Source organism: Typopeltis vanoorti, chromosome 5 (assembly GCF_054136105.1).
Source record: "Typopeltis vanoorti isolate ZY-2024b chromosome 5, IOZ_Tvanoo_1.0, whole genome shotgun sequence".
In the NCBI taxonomy this organism is placed as follows: Eukaryota; Metazoa; Arthropoda; class Arachnida; order Uropygi; family Thelyphonidae; genus Typopeltis; species Typopeltis vanoorti.
In genome coordinates, this window is record NC_143553.1 from 55,537,241 (window position 1) to 55,551,158 (window position 13,918).

Genomic DNA, 13,918 nt, shown 5'->3' on the forward strand with positions numbered 1-13,918 from the left:
TCATCTCTGTTACAGAGACTTCTTCAGGAATACATTAAAATTGCGATAACACACACACAAAAACAAAACATAAAACAATAAGTGGAAGAAATAACATCTAAAGCCTAAAGTCCTATGAGAGGGTGCATTCTACGGGTGCCGCTGGCTAGCCTTTGTTAGATGGCGGAGGGGGGGATAAGAATCAGTTTCCCAAATCTTGGGAAGCTTAATGTGCACATAAATTTTAAATATTTTATTATTTATTTTAATTTCTTTTTAGATCTATTAATGCAGATGGAGTTATTCTCATGCAATATAATATCACACGCTTTCAATTTAATTGTTGTTCTCTCTTTTTGTGGTTATCTTAGTGTACTGAAATTGGATGAAACATTGCCAAAAATTCTACAAATAAATTTTACACAAGCGACTTTCATGATTATTTCATATTATGTCTTCCACTTATGTCTGAATTTTCAAATCAATTCAAATCTATTCTAAAAAGAGTCTCTTTCCAGTTTGTATTTGCTGTGATGAAGCATAATAGTTTTATTCCATGTGATGTTGTGAAAGGTATCCAAAGGCATGGTCAGCTAGACCTGAATGATCATAGCTGTGGCAGCAGATCTCCCAGTTTGATCATAATGTGATAAGTTGCAAGAACAAGGAACTTTGTAAATACCTGGAACAGAGAGAGAGAGAGAGAAAAGAAGTGTATTCTTAGGAGCGCAAAGGGAAGCCAGCTTCAAATGAGGCTTCAATTCAGTGCAGAGATTATATTCATTTAAAGTTATGGCTATTTTTTCTGAAATGCCCTGGATACAGGGTATAATAATGGCATCACTGTGTCTGTATGTTGAGAGCTATGTGAGGAACAAATAATCTGTAGTTTTTTGTCCCCCCCCCCCCTCCATTGTAACTACTGAATAGGGAGGTTTGACAAATAAAGCTGAAGTTCAGTTGTAAGGGAAGCCTGGATAGAAGAAGTTGAAGGCTCTGTTGACAAGGGCTTTTTGATGACAGGAAAGTTTGTGTGTGTGCATCTATCTGTATAGGTAGGTTTTCTGTAAACTGAGAAGGAAAGGGTGATATTGGAAAGATGTGCAATTAAGAGTATAATTGCAGTGTTTCTCAACCTTTTTTGGATCACGCCCCACCTCAACGTCACAAAGATTTTGATGCCCCCCCCCCAGCATAATACTCGGCCAAGAAAGTATAATATAAATATGTACATGGAAAATTTTAATTGTCCCCCAAAATATTCAAATTGCTCCACGTTGAGAAACACTGATCTAAAGGCAAGCTATTGTTATTTTCCAAATCAACAGCATTCTGTGATGTTGGAAAGGTGAAAACCACCGACTAAAAAAAACTGTCCCATATGTGACTGAATTTAACAGATGGCCTAGAATGGTGAGAGGAGATGTGATTGATGATGAATGTTGGAAGTTAGGTGATATTATATCATCATCATCAAATTCCTGCCATGTACAGGATATGATAGTACTACATGAAATTTACATCATTACTAACTTCCTATCTACAATTTTCCTAGAGATCAGTCTGTTATTTGTCAAGACTCCAATATTGTCAGATCTTATATTTCTGTCGTCCAAGGCACTTTGTACTGTATCAATCCACCTATATTTTGGTCTTCCTCTGGGCCGTTTTCCTGCCAACCTGGCAGAGAACACTTGTTTTGCCAATCTTTCCTCACCCATTCTTTAAATGACCATACCACCTGAGATTAGCTCTGCTAACACATACCTGGATGCTGACAATGTCAAGTTCTTTCCTAATATCCTTGTTTTTAATATGATATTGCCATTGATGCCATCTGTTCACACCTCTAATATTTCTCAGGACTCTCATATCTGCGGTCTCTAGTCTTTGGTCAAGTGTTTTACTTCTGACCCAGCTCTCAGATCCATAAGTTAAAATTGGTTTGAACACAGTCTTGTATACAGCTAATTTAGTGTTCCGACTAATTTCTCTCTTATTCTATATGAATTTATCCAATTGACTTCCTACCATACCAGCTTTATTGATTCTGTTGTCTATTTCCATATTAAATTTACCATCTTTACTAAAAATCGTGCCTTACTGAGACAAGGAGAGATGAGAGCGTGGTCCACCTTTGCTACGAGTTACCATGGTATTGCACTACCTTCTCTTGGTGGTGGAATACCTCTCCTTATCAGTCCTGAAGATATATTCAGGCGCAAACTTTGTTTGCTCACACTTGGATAAAGGATTAAACTAAATTTATTATATGATGATGAATGTAGCTACCAGTGTGGGGTAGACGAGTAAGAATCTGCTGCTGGATAGCCTGTAATCAGTTTCAAAGGACAAACAATTGTTTTCTTTCTTTCTTTCTTTTTTTTTTTTAATGATCTAACAAATCCTATTATTTTGGCTGTTAAGATGTACTAAAAATATGTTCAACGTATCCAAGCCACGTGGCCAAAAGTAGAATACTTCATCAATGTAGCATAACTATATATGGGTTTGAGTGGAGCAGAGTGAAAAGTTTTTTTTTCTCCCCCAAAATGTTCCATTAAAAGACTGGTGGTGTGTGTGTGTGTGTGTGTGTGTGTGTATGTGGGGGGGGGGGGGGGGGGATTCCAAGCTGTATGGCAAAGTTGAATAAGGCTGCTAGGTCAGAAGTAAAGAGCATCAATGAGTTCTGGGGTTCTTTTAGAAGCACAATTGTGAATAAAGATACTGTATCAAAACTGATCATAATGTCAGTAACTTTAATTTATGTCTGAAAATCAGAAATTTGAAGCTCAAAGAATTTTTAACAGGGGAGGAAGTGCAGTAATGAGAGAACATTTGGAATAAGTATTTAGACAATTTTTAAGTGGGAGGAACAATATCATCACCTATAGGTCTCGAGGATATGTTCTATTTGTCTATTTTTGGCAATCCATAAATCTGGGGGGGGGGGGGGGGGAGGGTATATAGTTTTAAGTTCTTGAACAGTTTCAAGAAACCAGGATATAATGCATGATAATTTTCAGAGTAGAGTTAATTTTTTGTATTTAGATGGGATCATAATAACACACATACATAAAATATTTTAACATCTTGAAACTGTATATTCCTAGCTCACCCATTCCCCCAGATGTGTGGATTGTCAAAAATACAAAAACAAAGCACTTTTAGACCCATTTAATAGGTTCCTTTTTTTTTTTTTTTGTAACCACTTGCCCATATATTACTAGCGTAACAGCTTGTATTGGTATATTTACAAAAAAAAAAAAAAAAAAAACACTTGGGAAAAATCAAGTTTTTTTTATGCAAGCTCTCATAGCATAATTCATATAAGATACTGTATAGTACACGAGTAATGCTGAATTTCATACAATTTTGTAGCAAATTTGCATTAAAACTGGGGAATAAACAGTTTTAACAAAATTGGTGTCAGGAGGTTTAAGCAATTTGAAGAAACATCAGACAATACAGAAACAAGATATGAGTATCTGTTTATGTAGTACATATCAAGAAACATGTAAACTTTTCTTCCATGTCCAAAAAACATTATTGCCAGTTTATTTATTTTATTTATTCTCATGGCAAAAACAATACAATGAAGCTATAGGTCAATGTTTAGTCCAGAAAGTTAATCTAGGGCCTCATCTTGTGGATGTCTTGGCAGTTACCATGAAATTGGCACCTTGGGCAGTCGTTCACAATATGAGTGATCATTTGGGGTATGGAGAGTCACAATAAGGATGGTCTGACAGTTTCCATTTGTGTAGTAGGTAGCCACATCTGCCCTGGTTAGTTCTGATCCTGTTGACAGATGACCAAATCTTCCTAGAAAGAACAAAACCAGGCTGCGGAGCACAGGGATCTTCGAATAGGAAGCCATTTGTTGGACCGGTGTTCTCTTCACATGTCAAGATGTTGATGATAAAGTAGCTGAGGAGTTTGTCCATGGACCAGAAAGGATTTCTTGATTTTAGGTAAAGACTAGGTAGATTTTTCAGAGTCCAGTACAGGGACAGGAGCAGGATGCTCATTACTTTATGAAATTCTTTAATCAAGGCTTGTCTTTTCTGTATATTTGGTGGAGCAATATTGGATAAGATAGGCAGCCAGGGGGAGAGGGGTGCTCAGTATCCCAGTAATTGTGTGCTGGGTATCTATGATGTTAGTGTGAGCACTTCTTTCCCAGACGGGGACAAAGTATTCTGCTGCAGAGAATGTGAGGGCTAGTGCAGCTCGTTTTAATAGTTTTTATGACTGAAAACCATTGTTCAACAGAAACTGCTTTAAAAAAAAATATGGTAATTAGGGGGCACAAAAAATACTAAACAGCCAATTGTTGCAACAGGCAGTCAAATGCTCAATACCCAAACCATTCTTTGTATTACTTATTCATACTATTTGTACTACCCTCCATGTATACTTAGACCTTCAAGAGATTTTTATCCAAGCAGCTGCAACAGCACCACTTTTAATAAGATAAGAATTTGATAAGTTGCATTAATGCCGTCTCAAACTGTTTCCTTAATGTCTACTAGTGACAGATAAATGCTGAGGAGAAATATTTTGAAGGTAATCATGTTCCTACATATGAGAATTAAATTAAAACAAACTTTTTTTGATACTTTCGTTAAACATGCACTAAAAATTTTCATTAATTTAATGTACTTCATGACAAATAATTCACTAATAATAGTTCTCAATAATAAAATTTTTGCTTACCTCACGCTTGAATTCTTTGACTAAAAAGTTCACAAGGGCATTATCAAAATCCTCTCCACCCAGGAAGGTATCACCATTAGTTGATTTAACTTCAAAAACACCTTTCTGAATTTCCAGCACAGAAATGTCAAATGTTCCTCCTCCCAAATCATATACTGCAATTCTGTAAATTTATATAGAAACCTAATATTTAGGTTTTTTTTTCAAACATAAATGTACACAATTATAGTTTTAAGGAACAGTTATAAAAATGTTATGGCATGAAATGTAACAATCAAGTTAGGATAAAAATGTTCAACATTCAACTTGCATTACTGAAGCTATTTGAGTTAGTTAACCTACTACTCAAGCCAATTACTACATTTTTTTTTTAAATAATGGCATCCTGTCTATTCATTTATCCTTTCAATTTTAATGTGTTTAATATTATGTTGATTGCAGACAGCCTAGTTGGCAAGAGGTTAGCTTACTTGCTCTACAAACAACAGGCTATTCAAACCCCCATAGTGGGCATGGATAGTTGTTAATGTTTTCAGGTCAGACTACCACTCCACTTACTAGAGACATGAAAAAGCTCTATGTTGGGATTACCAGGTGGAAAAAAAATAAAAATAAATTGATAGAATCAAAAATCTTTTTGCTCTCTCTCTCTCACACACACACACACACACACAAAATCAGCATACTATAGGTTTACTGAATGTTTCCTGAGTTGGTCATGCAATTTTTCCATTTGAATACCATCCAAAAATGATTTGTGAATATGCAGATCAGTTATGGATTATTTGAATATGAAGATATCCAATCAGAAGAGCTTTTAAGAATAATTATTTTGACAGCAATCTGGAGACTGTGCACATGGAGCTTGTTGAGCAGCTCCATCTGCACAGAAAACGATTTGCCGTGCAGACATTAAGATTAGTTATCACAAATGATCTACAACTGTTCAAGTGCATATTAGAATAAAGAAACCTTCATCACTCTGCAGTCCTTACCAATGATCGTTTAACTATAGTATAACTGACTTACAGGTGAAGGTCTGCAATATACAGATGGATGGATGGTAGGGGTTTTCTCAATGCATGGGCAACTGAAGCCATATTGCATCATGTCCACAGTTCTCAATATATTTATTGTAGTGACGCCTTTTAACACAAAAAAAAAATGACATGATAGTGATTCACAGCATCGAGACACAAGTATTAGGATGTGTGGAACTCCATAATTTTCATTTTCATCAATTTAACCCACCAGCACCACTTATGGTAGTGCTGGCGGGTTAAATTGATAAATTAGAAACACTAGGACTAAACATGGTCTTTTTTTCCATCTACTTCAGGTTTCCAAAAAAAAAAAGTAGGGTTGTGGACTAATACTAGGCAATGAAAATCAACAATCATCTAAAATTATTTCTATACATCCCAAATTTCCATTTTGGTATTACCTTTATTATCTTTGGTTCTCTTTTAAATACAAAACCACTCATACTACAATACTACCCACTCCTCCCCCCTTCCACTTTTAATCTGGTATTAGCAGTGTCCCAAACATTCTGAACCTCTGCAATAATTACCTTCTTCCAATGACTTTTGTTTAGCTACTTGAAGTAAAAAAAACCAAACTAAACAAAAAAAGATTAAATAATAGACTACAGTCCACACGATTAGCATAGTGGCTGTACGCTTCACAACCATATGCCCGGGGAAGGAGTGTGACAGGTTCGATTCCCATCAGTGACGTGAGGAGCTGAAGGATCTTCCTAAGCCATAGCCAAGTTAGTTAGTCTTGGGCATGGACAGTACGGTTTTTTCCCCAGTTTATCCTGGGGTTTTTCATCCTGCAAAGCAAGAAAACCGGCCTTGAGAACCGAAAACTACAGGTAAGAGTTTTTGTGTATATATTAGCCAGTATGTGTCGGTTTCCAGTAAACAGTGAAGGAAAGACTGCCAGAAGGAAGACGTGTCACAAGTGTATCTAGAAACAGAAGTGTGTTCTGCTTTTCAATCTCGATTGTGAATTGTATGCGTTTGTGTTGTTTGTTTAGTGTCCAGATAACAAAAACATCGTTAACGTATCTAAGCCAGACTTTAGGTTTTAAAGAAGCAGAATCTAGAGTATGTTGCTGAAAATGTTCCATGTAAAAGTTAGCAATGGGGGGGGGGGGGGGGGAAATAATGGTGATCCATGGCTGTGCCTTCTTTTTGTAGGTAGAAAGTGTTTTGCCACACAAAATAGCCAGAAAGTAGTACTTGCACAAAGAGCACTGTGATATCAGGAAGGAATTTGTCCTGTAATAGAAGGATTGCATCATTGATTGGGACATTTGTGAAAAGGGCAGAGACATCAAAACTGACTAATAAATAATCTTTTTTCCAGTGTGACGTCTTTGGTTTTGTTTACAAAGGCTGTGTGCTTTTAATATAGGAGGGGGAAATGACCTACCAACTCCTCGAGTGTTGACACTAGTTTCTTGGCTAGGTGATAATTGAGGCTGTCTATACCTTCGACTATAGGCCGGAGTGGTGCATTTTGTTTGTGAATCTTCAATAGACTGTAAATTCTTGGGGAACAAGTGTAGTGCAGAATTTAATTTTTTAACAGTATCTTTGGGCCATATGGTGATTGATTTAAATAGCTTCTCTGTTTTCTTTTTTATTCGATTGGTAGGATCATAGTTAACTAGTTAATATGTAATGTTGTCCAAGACTATTAGATTCATTTTTTCCAAATAAGTAGTTCGATTTAGAATAACTGTGGCACTGCCTTTATTGGCTCTAGTAATTACGATGTCCGGATTTAATTATAATTCATCACTGTTCAGGCCGTGGTTCAATTGGTTGACTATGTGACTTTCGCTGAAGGCAGTTGGTGGCTCTTGACCCTTGCAGGGGCAATAGGTTGGGAGTGAAATGGATGTGCAATTTTATTAAGCAAGAGATCCACAAGAAGATAATGTGGAAAGAATATCATGAGAATAAGAGAGAGAGAAGAGTTATGAAATATATAAAGCTCAGGCCAGAAAAGTAACGAGTATTGTGCAGAAAGCTAAATTGGAGTATGAAAAGAAATTGGCCAGATCATGCAAGAAAAAGGTAATCCAAAAGAATTTTATCATTATGCTCAAGCAAAACAAATGAATGCAGAAGAATAACTTTATTGAATGCAGATGGTACTCGAGTGTCAGAAGCTAATGTGATTGTTCAATTAATGAGTGCTCATTTTGTTAAGATACATCAACCAGGTGTATGTAACATGGTGCACAGTGCTACTGATACATTGGATGAAGAGTTAGAGGTTCATGAAAATGAGGTTGAAGAGCTGTTGCATAACCTGGATAAGAATTTGCCTATAGGAACAGATGGATTATCATCCCATTTGCTGAAGGAATGTTCAAGCCAAATGGGCTAGGCCTTTGTCATGTTTGTATAACTTGAGTCTCAGCTCAGGAATGAAAGGAATGTATGATACTTCCATTCAACAAGGGTGGTGTAAAAACTGATGTGTCAAACTACTGACCTATGAGTATCTCTAGTGTGGTAGTGAAGATTTTAGAGAAGTTGATAAGAACTCACATACAGAATGGGTAGACAAACAAGCTATACTCTGCAAGGAGCAGCATAGGTTTACTAAAGGAAGGTCATGTTTTAGAAATTTGCTAAAATTTTATAACAATGTTGTGGCCAAGCTGGATAAAGGGAATGGATACACTATGATAATGTTAGATTTTTCTAAGGGATATGATAGGATACCACACAAAAGGCTGTTGCATAAACTGGAGAATATGGGAATGGAATATAAACTCTTGACTTGGATCATTGGATCAGGGATTAGTTGATAGACAGATATCAAAAAGTGGTATACAGTGAGAGAAAAATCTAGCTCTTACCACTTTCTTGACTGTAAACAAACTTAACTTTCATGGATGCCCCCCCCCCCCCTTGTTCTCTTCTCACCTTCCATATAATGAAAGATTCTATCAGATGCTATTCTATAATACCCATTCAAAGGTTTATAGACCTATATCGAATCAGACCAGTTAGTGAGTGGAACAGTTTGCCTTCAGGGGTAGTGAGTGAAGTTAGTGTGAATGAATTTAAGGGAAGGTATGACAGCTGGTATGGGAAGGTATGGATGATTTATAGCATCCGTCTTTCACTCCATGGAGGTCTCAGAAAATAAAAAAAAAATCATGGAATACAAATTGTTAGCTGAGACTCCTTCACAAATATTACTACATTCGAGTTCCAAAACAAAAGGATCATATTAAAATCAAATAATAAAACTATAATATTACATTTTGTCATCTGACTTATCCATTCCATAGGCTAATGCAGCTGCTGTGGGTTCATTAATAACCCGAAGAACATTAAGTCCAGATATCTGTCCAGCATCTTTTGTAGCCTAAACAGAAACAGCAAAGAATATATATATTAATTTTTTTAAAGTAATAATTAAAGAAACATAAAGAAAAACTAAATTTGACTATAAAAAGCAAAATATAAAAAACTAATAATAATAATTTCAGACAAAGTATATGCTGCCAAACAAGCATAAATATTATACTTAAACTACACTATAAATCCTTTCCACACATCTTAAAAACAGTTCTGTTAGTTCATTTTGATGTGTATGCCAAAATGTGTAATGTATCTGTTCTATGGTTTTCTGATGTGATATTAATAAGCTTCAGTGTAGTTTCCTAGTATCATATTAATGAAGTGTAGTGTCATTTTTCTTCAGTCTACCACAAAGTAAAATGTCACAGAACACAGTCCTACTTAAAATGGAAAATTTTAATAGTTTGCAAAAAATGTTAATTTTAGCATTACATAAAACTTCTCAGCATTATTAATTCTGCCTACTTCACTTTGACACATCTGGACTGCAAAAGCCAACGAATCTAAAAAGCCAATATCCTTCATATCCAGATCAAGATGATTGGGCTCAAAATCAGACATACATTGCAGTTAAACTCTGAAACACCTGACAATTATCTTATGCCTTACATAAAGTGGTTCAATTTTGTTGAAAACATATACACTTAGTAAAAGAAATAAAGATAGTTTAATACTAATTATAAAGATTATTATATATACAGGATGTTTCAAAAAGAGTGTCAAATCAAATTATATCAAGCTCTGGGCCAAGGCCCAGAGTTTGATATGACAACCGCTAGATGCCACTACTAGCGCCCAAATAGCCGCTACACTTAGTTAATGAGCGTGTGGCTCATGAATAAAAACCACATTTTCATTATTAAATATAATTATTTGAAATCGGGTCATTCTTTTTGAAACACCCTGTATATTACACTGCCTGGAAAGAAGTCAACAGACACCCCTATGAGCAAGGTGCATTGTGCTTGTAGCTGGTGTAAATTGGAGGAATATGATGCTCTCTAGTCAGTGCAACTGTGTCTGGGTAAAATGGCTACGAGAAGAGAACTGATAGTGTTTGAAAGAGGCGTTGCAATAGGATGCCATGTTGAAGGCTTCTATTTGGCAAATTGTTGACAAATTGGGCCATCCCAGATCAACAATCAGTAATAGCATACTGAGATGGAAGCACAGGGAATCAACTGCAAGTGCTGCTTGCAGTGGACAACCTACCCCACTTACTGAATATGACCATAAGATAATATGAAAACAAAGGATAATATGTAAAAACTGGCATCTGTCAGCCAACACATTGAATGCAGAGTTCCAGTCATCGATTGGAACACAAATCTGTGCAAAAACATTCAGATCCGAGGCTCACAACATGGGTTGCCATGGTAGGACTGCAATATGCAAGCCCCACATTACCCAAACCAACATGCAGTGTTGTCTTCAGTGTGCAAAGAGCATATACAGTAGGATGTGGAAGCTTGTGTTATGGAGAGAAATCATGCTACCCTCTACCGAGTAGATGGAGGGGTGTGGCAGATGCCCGATGAATGTCTCTTACCAGAATGAGTAACCCCAACTATGAAATTCGGAGGTGGTGTGTGATGGTATAATCCTGTTTTTCCAGGACCTCTGTTTGTGGTATCACAAATTTTGAACTGAGAGGTATCTGAACATTCTGGACAATGCAATGATTCTTACTTTGTGGCATTTCGCGAGAAAACTGGCAATCCATTTATACAAGGATGAAGGCAGTCCAAATGATGGTAACTTGTTGAGCAGCAATGGTTTCTCTAATTCCCATGGAATGGGTCCAAATGTGAGTGACACAGGCCATACTTGTGGTCAATAATTAGCACTTCTCAAGGTGTTGAAGCTGACTGTTGATAACAGGAATACATATCAATACTTGAAGTACTGATATGTATATCAAAAACCTGATATGTAGAAAGACAGCCAGAGTAGATGCTATTCAACCAGAAATGCTCAAATATGAAGATATAAAAGGTTTGCAGTTGAAAACTGCATAATTCAGAAGGCTGTCAGACGGTTGAATTCCAAATGATTGGAATAGAGCTCTCATAGTACCTATCTGTAAAAAAGGGAAATAAAACTAAATGTGAAAATTAATAATTTCCCTACCGAGTGTTCCTGGTAAGATGTATGCAAGTATAGTTGAGAAAAATTGTGGAAGGAAAGCCGCGAGTAGAACAAGCTGGATTCAGAACAAACATAGGTTTGTCAAGATTAGATTTCACTTTGAAACAAATAGCTAAGAAATAATGAGAATATAATAAGGATCTATATTTAAGCTTTGAAGATAAGGAAAAGGCATCTGACAAGGTACCCAGAGAAAAGCTTTTCAAAACACTACAATTATATGAGGATAAATGAAACATTATAAAGAGCAATACATAGTCCATATTTAAGTTGTAAGTCAGTAGGTATAACTGAAGGAAATACAGGAGGTTTAAAGTAAAATCAGGTGTAAGACAAGGATGCCCATATCTCCACTCTTAATTATCAATATATAGATCACATTATGAAAGAAAGTAGCATTATACCTGATATTAATACAACCATCTTTACAATCACAAGTATGTGATTTCTGAAAAAGATTAGGGGAGTTAACAGCTGGCAGAATCATATTAAAAATGAAGCAATTACTGAGGAACCTGACATGCATTAAAGAATGTGTTGGCAGACCTAATCTGAGATAATATGGTCACTTAAATAGAATGGGACAAAAACAGTTAAAAAAAACAGGATGGTAGGAAAAAGACCCAGAAGAAGATCAAGATCTTCTGAGTTGATTATTATAATGCAATCTTAGATAAAACTGGTTTATTTGGAGGAAGACTGTCAATAGGAAGTTAGTAATGATGTAACTTTTTTTTTAGGTAGTACTGTCATATCATGTACCCTCCAAGGGTACATGTCAGGAATTTACAAGGATGATCAGTGTAAATAGGAGCAAATATGATTATTTCTTCAAATAATAGCTTATACCTCTATTTCAAGTCAATTACTACTCTATATCAGATCATCCCAAAAGTAATGTCATTTTTAGCATTAAGTTTTGAAAGGATATAAAAGATAAATCACTTGCTAATTTAATCAAGTATATATTCTCCATCTGAATCAATAACACTCTTAAAACATTGTGAAAGTTTCATAATGCCATTTCTGCAGAATTCAGGAGGTTTAGAGGCAAAGAGGTTGCATAGGCTCAATTTCAGTGCCTCTAATAGATCGTATTGTTTTTCATTAATGAAAAAATGTTGCAAACTTCTTAAATAAGTGGTAATCTGGAGGTGCAAGATCAGGAGAATACGGAGGCTGTGGAAGCTTTTCCCAGCCGAGTTCCTCAATCTTAGTACAGCTGATTCTTGCACTATGAGGGCATGCATTATAATGGTGAAAACAACACTCTTTCAATTGACCAGCGAACACACACCTCTTTTCTTTTCTTTAGTTTTTCATTCAATCGATCGAGTTGTTTACAGTATACTTCAGCTGTGATTGTCTGGTTTTGTGGCAAGAGTTCAAAGTGTATAATACCAGCCATATCCCACAATACACTTAACAAACCTTCTGATGGGTGGAGGTCCCACTGCTTTTGGTGCTTAAAATTCTTGTGAAATATCCACTTTTCATCACCGGTGACTACATGACTCAAAGGCGGAGATTGAACCTCTTGAGAATGAAGGGCAGTGCAGATGTTGACACACTCTCTTTGATTGTTGTTCATCAGTTCCTGAAAAACCCACCTGCCGAGCTTAAACACTATTCCAAGTTCTTGCAAATGGTGATGGATGGTCAATGACGATGAATTAAGATCTTTTACTAATTCTTCAACAGTTGCATTGGCATTTCTTGCAATAACAGCTTCCAGCATATCATTATAGAGACAGGGCACCCAGAGCGAGGGGAGTCTTTCAAACTAAACGTCCCCTTGATGAAATTTTTGAAACCATTGCCGGCACCTTTGCACATTCAAGACATTATCGTCATACACTTCTTGCACATTTTTTACAGCATTAGCAGCACTGTTGCCTTTTTTGAACTCAAAGCATGAGTGCCAAATGTGCTCTTCACTGACCTCCATATAATAAAGGGTTATTTAAACAATAACTTATGTTCTTGCAAGGTGGAATTCCTTAGAATGAGGCACCTTGGCTTAGCAGTATTTATAAAGCTTTAATACCAGCCATATCAAAACTAGATCAGAGAGGCTGACCACTTAGCCAACCAGACTAGCAAAAAAGTTCTTTAGTTTCATCCATAAACCTATATCATATTTATTACCATAGATCAGTGGTTCTCACTTGTTCAGACTGTGGCATACTTGGTAATTGTAAATTTCTGTTGCGGCAGACCTGCGTTCTTAATGCTGAATTCTCATGTAATTAACAGTAAATTTATAGTATTTTACAGTTTACACCATCCTGACTATATTCAAATTCTATTACAATATATATTTTGCAAAACCCATTGTAAAAAATCAAACGGTGATAAAATTAACAAAAACACAAGTGAAACTATAGATGTTGGAATAGCTAAACTTAACAGTGCAGCTGTATTGGTAACTACTAAGCCCGCTGTGCTATAATTATTGTTGTATTACTAGTGGTTATTTGCTGGTGCTTTAGTTTAGCATTCGCAGGCAAAATAAATAGTTACATAAAAATTAGGCTGGCGAAAGTTTTTATACAAATATAATTGTATAAATAGGCAAAAGTGCACTGTAATTTTCACAAAAATATATATTTTACTAACAAAATTCGACGAGACACCTCTGACTCTCTCATGACACACTGTTTGAGAAATACTGC

General features: G+C 36.0%; 1 protein-coding gene across 1 annotated transcript in view; it reads right to left on the reverse strand.

Annotated features, from left to right (window-relative positions):
• The window catches only part of Hsc70-5 (Heat shock protein 70 cognate 5), a 197,603-nt gene that overhangs the window by 95,268 nt on the left and 88,417 nt on the right, over positions 1–13,918 (reverse strand). The window contains exons 6-7 of the mRNA XM_090392437.1: positions 8,993–9,099; positions 4,699–4,861 (exon numbers count right to left, since the gene is read on the reverse strand). Coding sequence (XP_090248563.1) covers positions 4,699–4,861; positions 8,993–9,099 — 270 coding nt within the window. The remainder of the gene's footprint in view (positions 1–4,698; positions 4,862–8,992; positions 9,100–13,918) is intronic.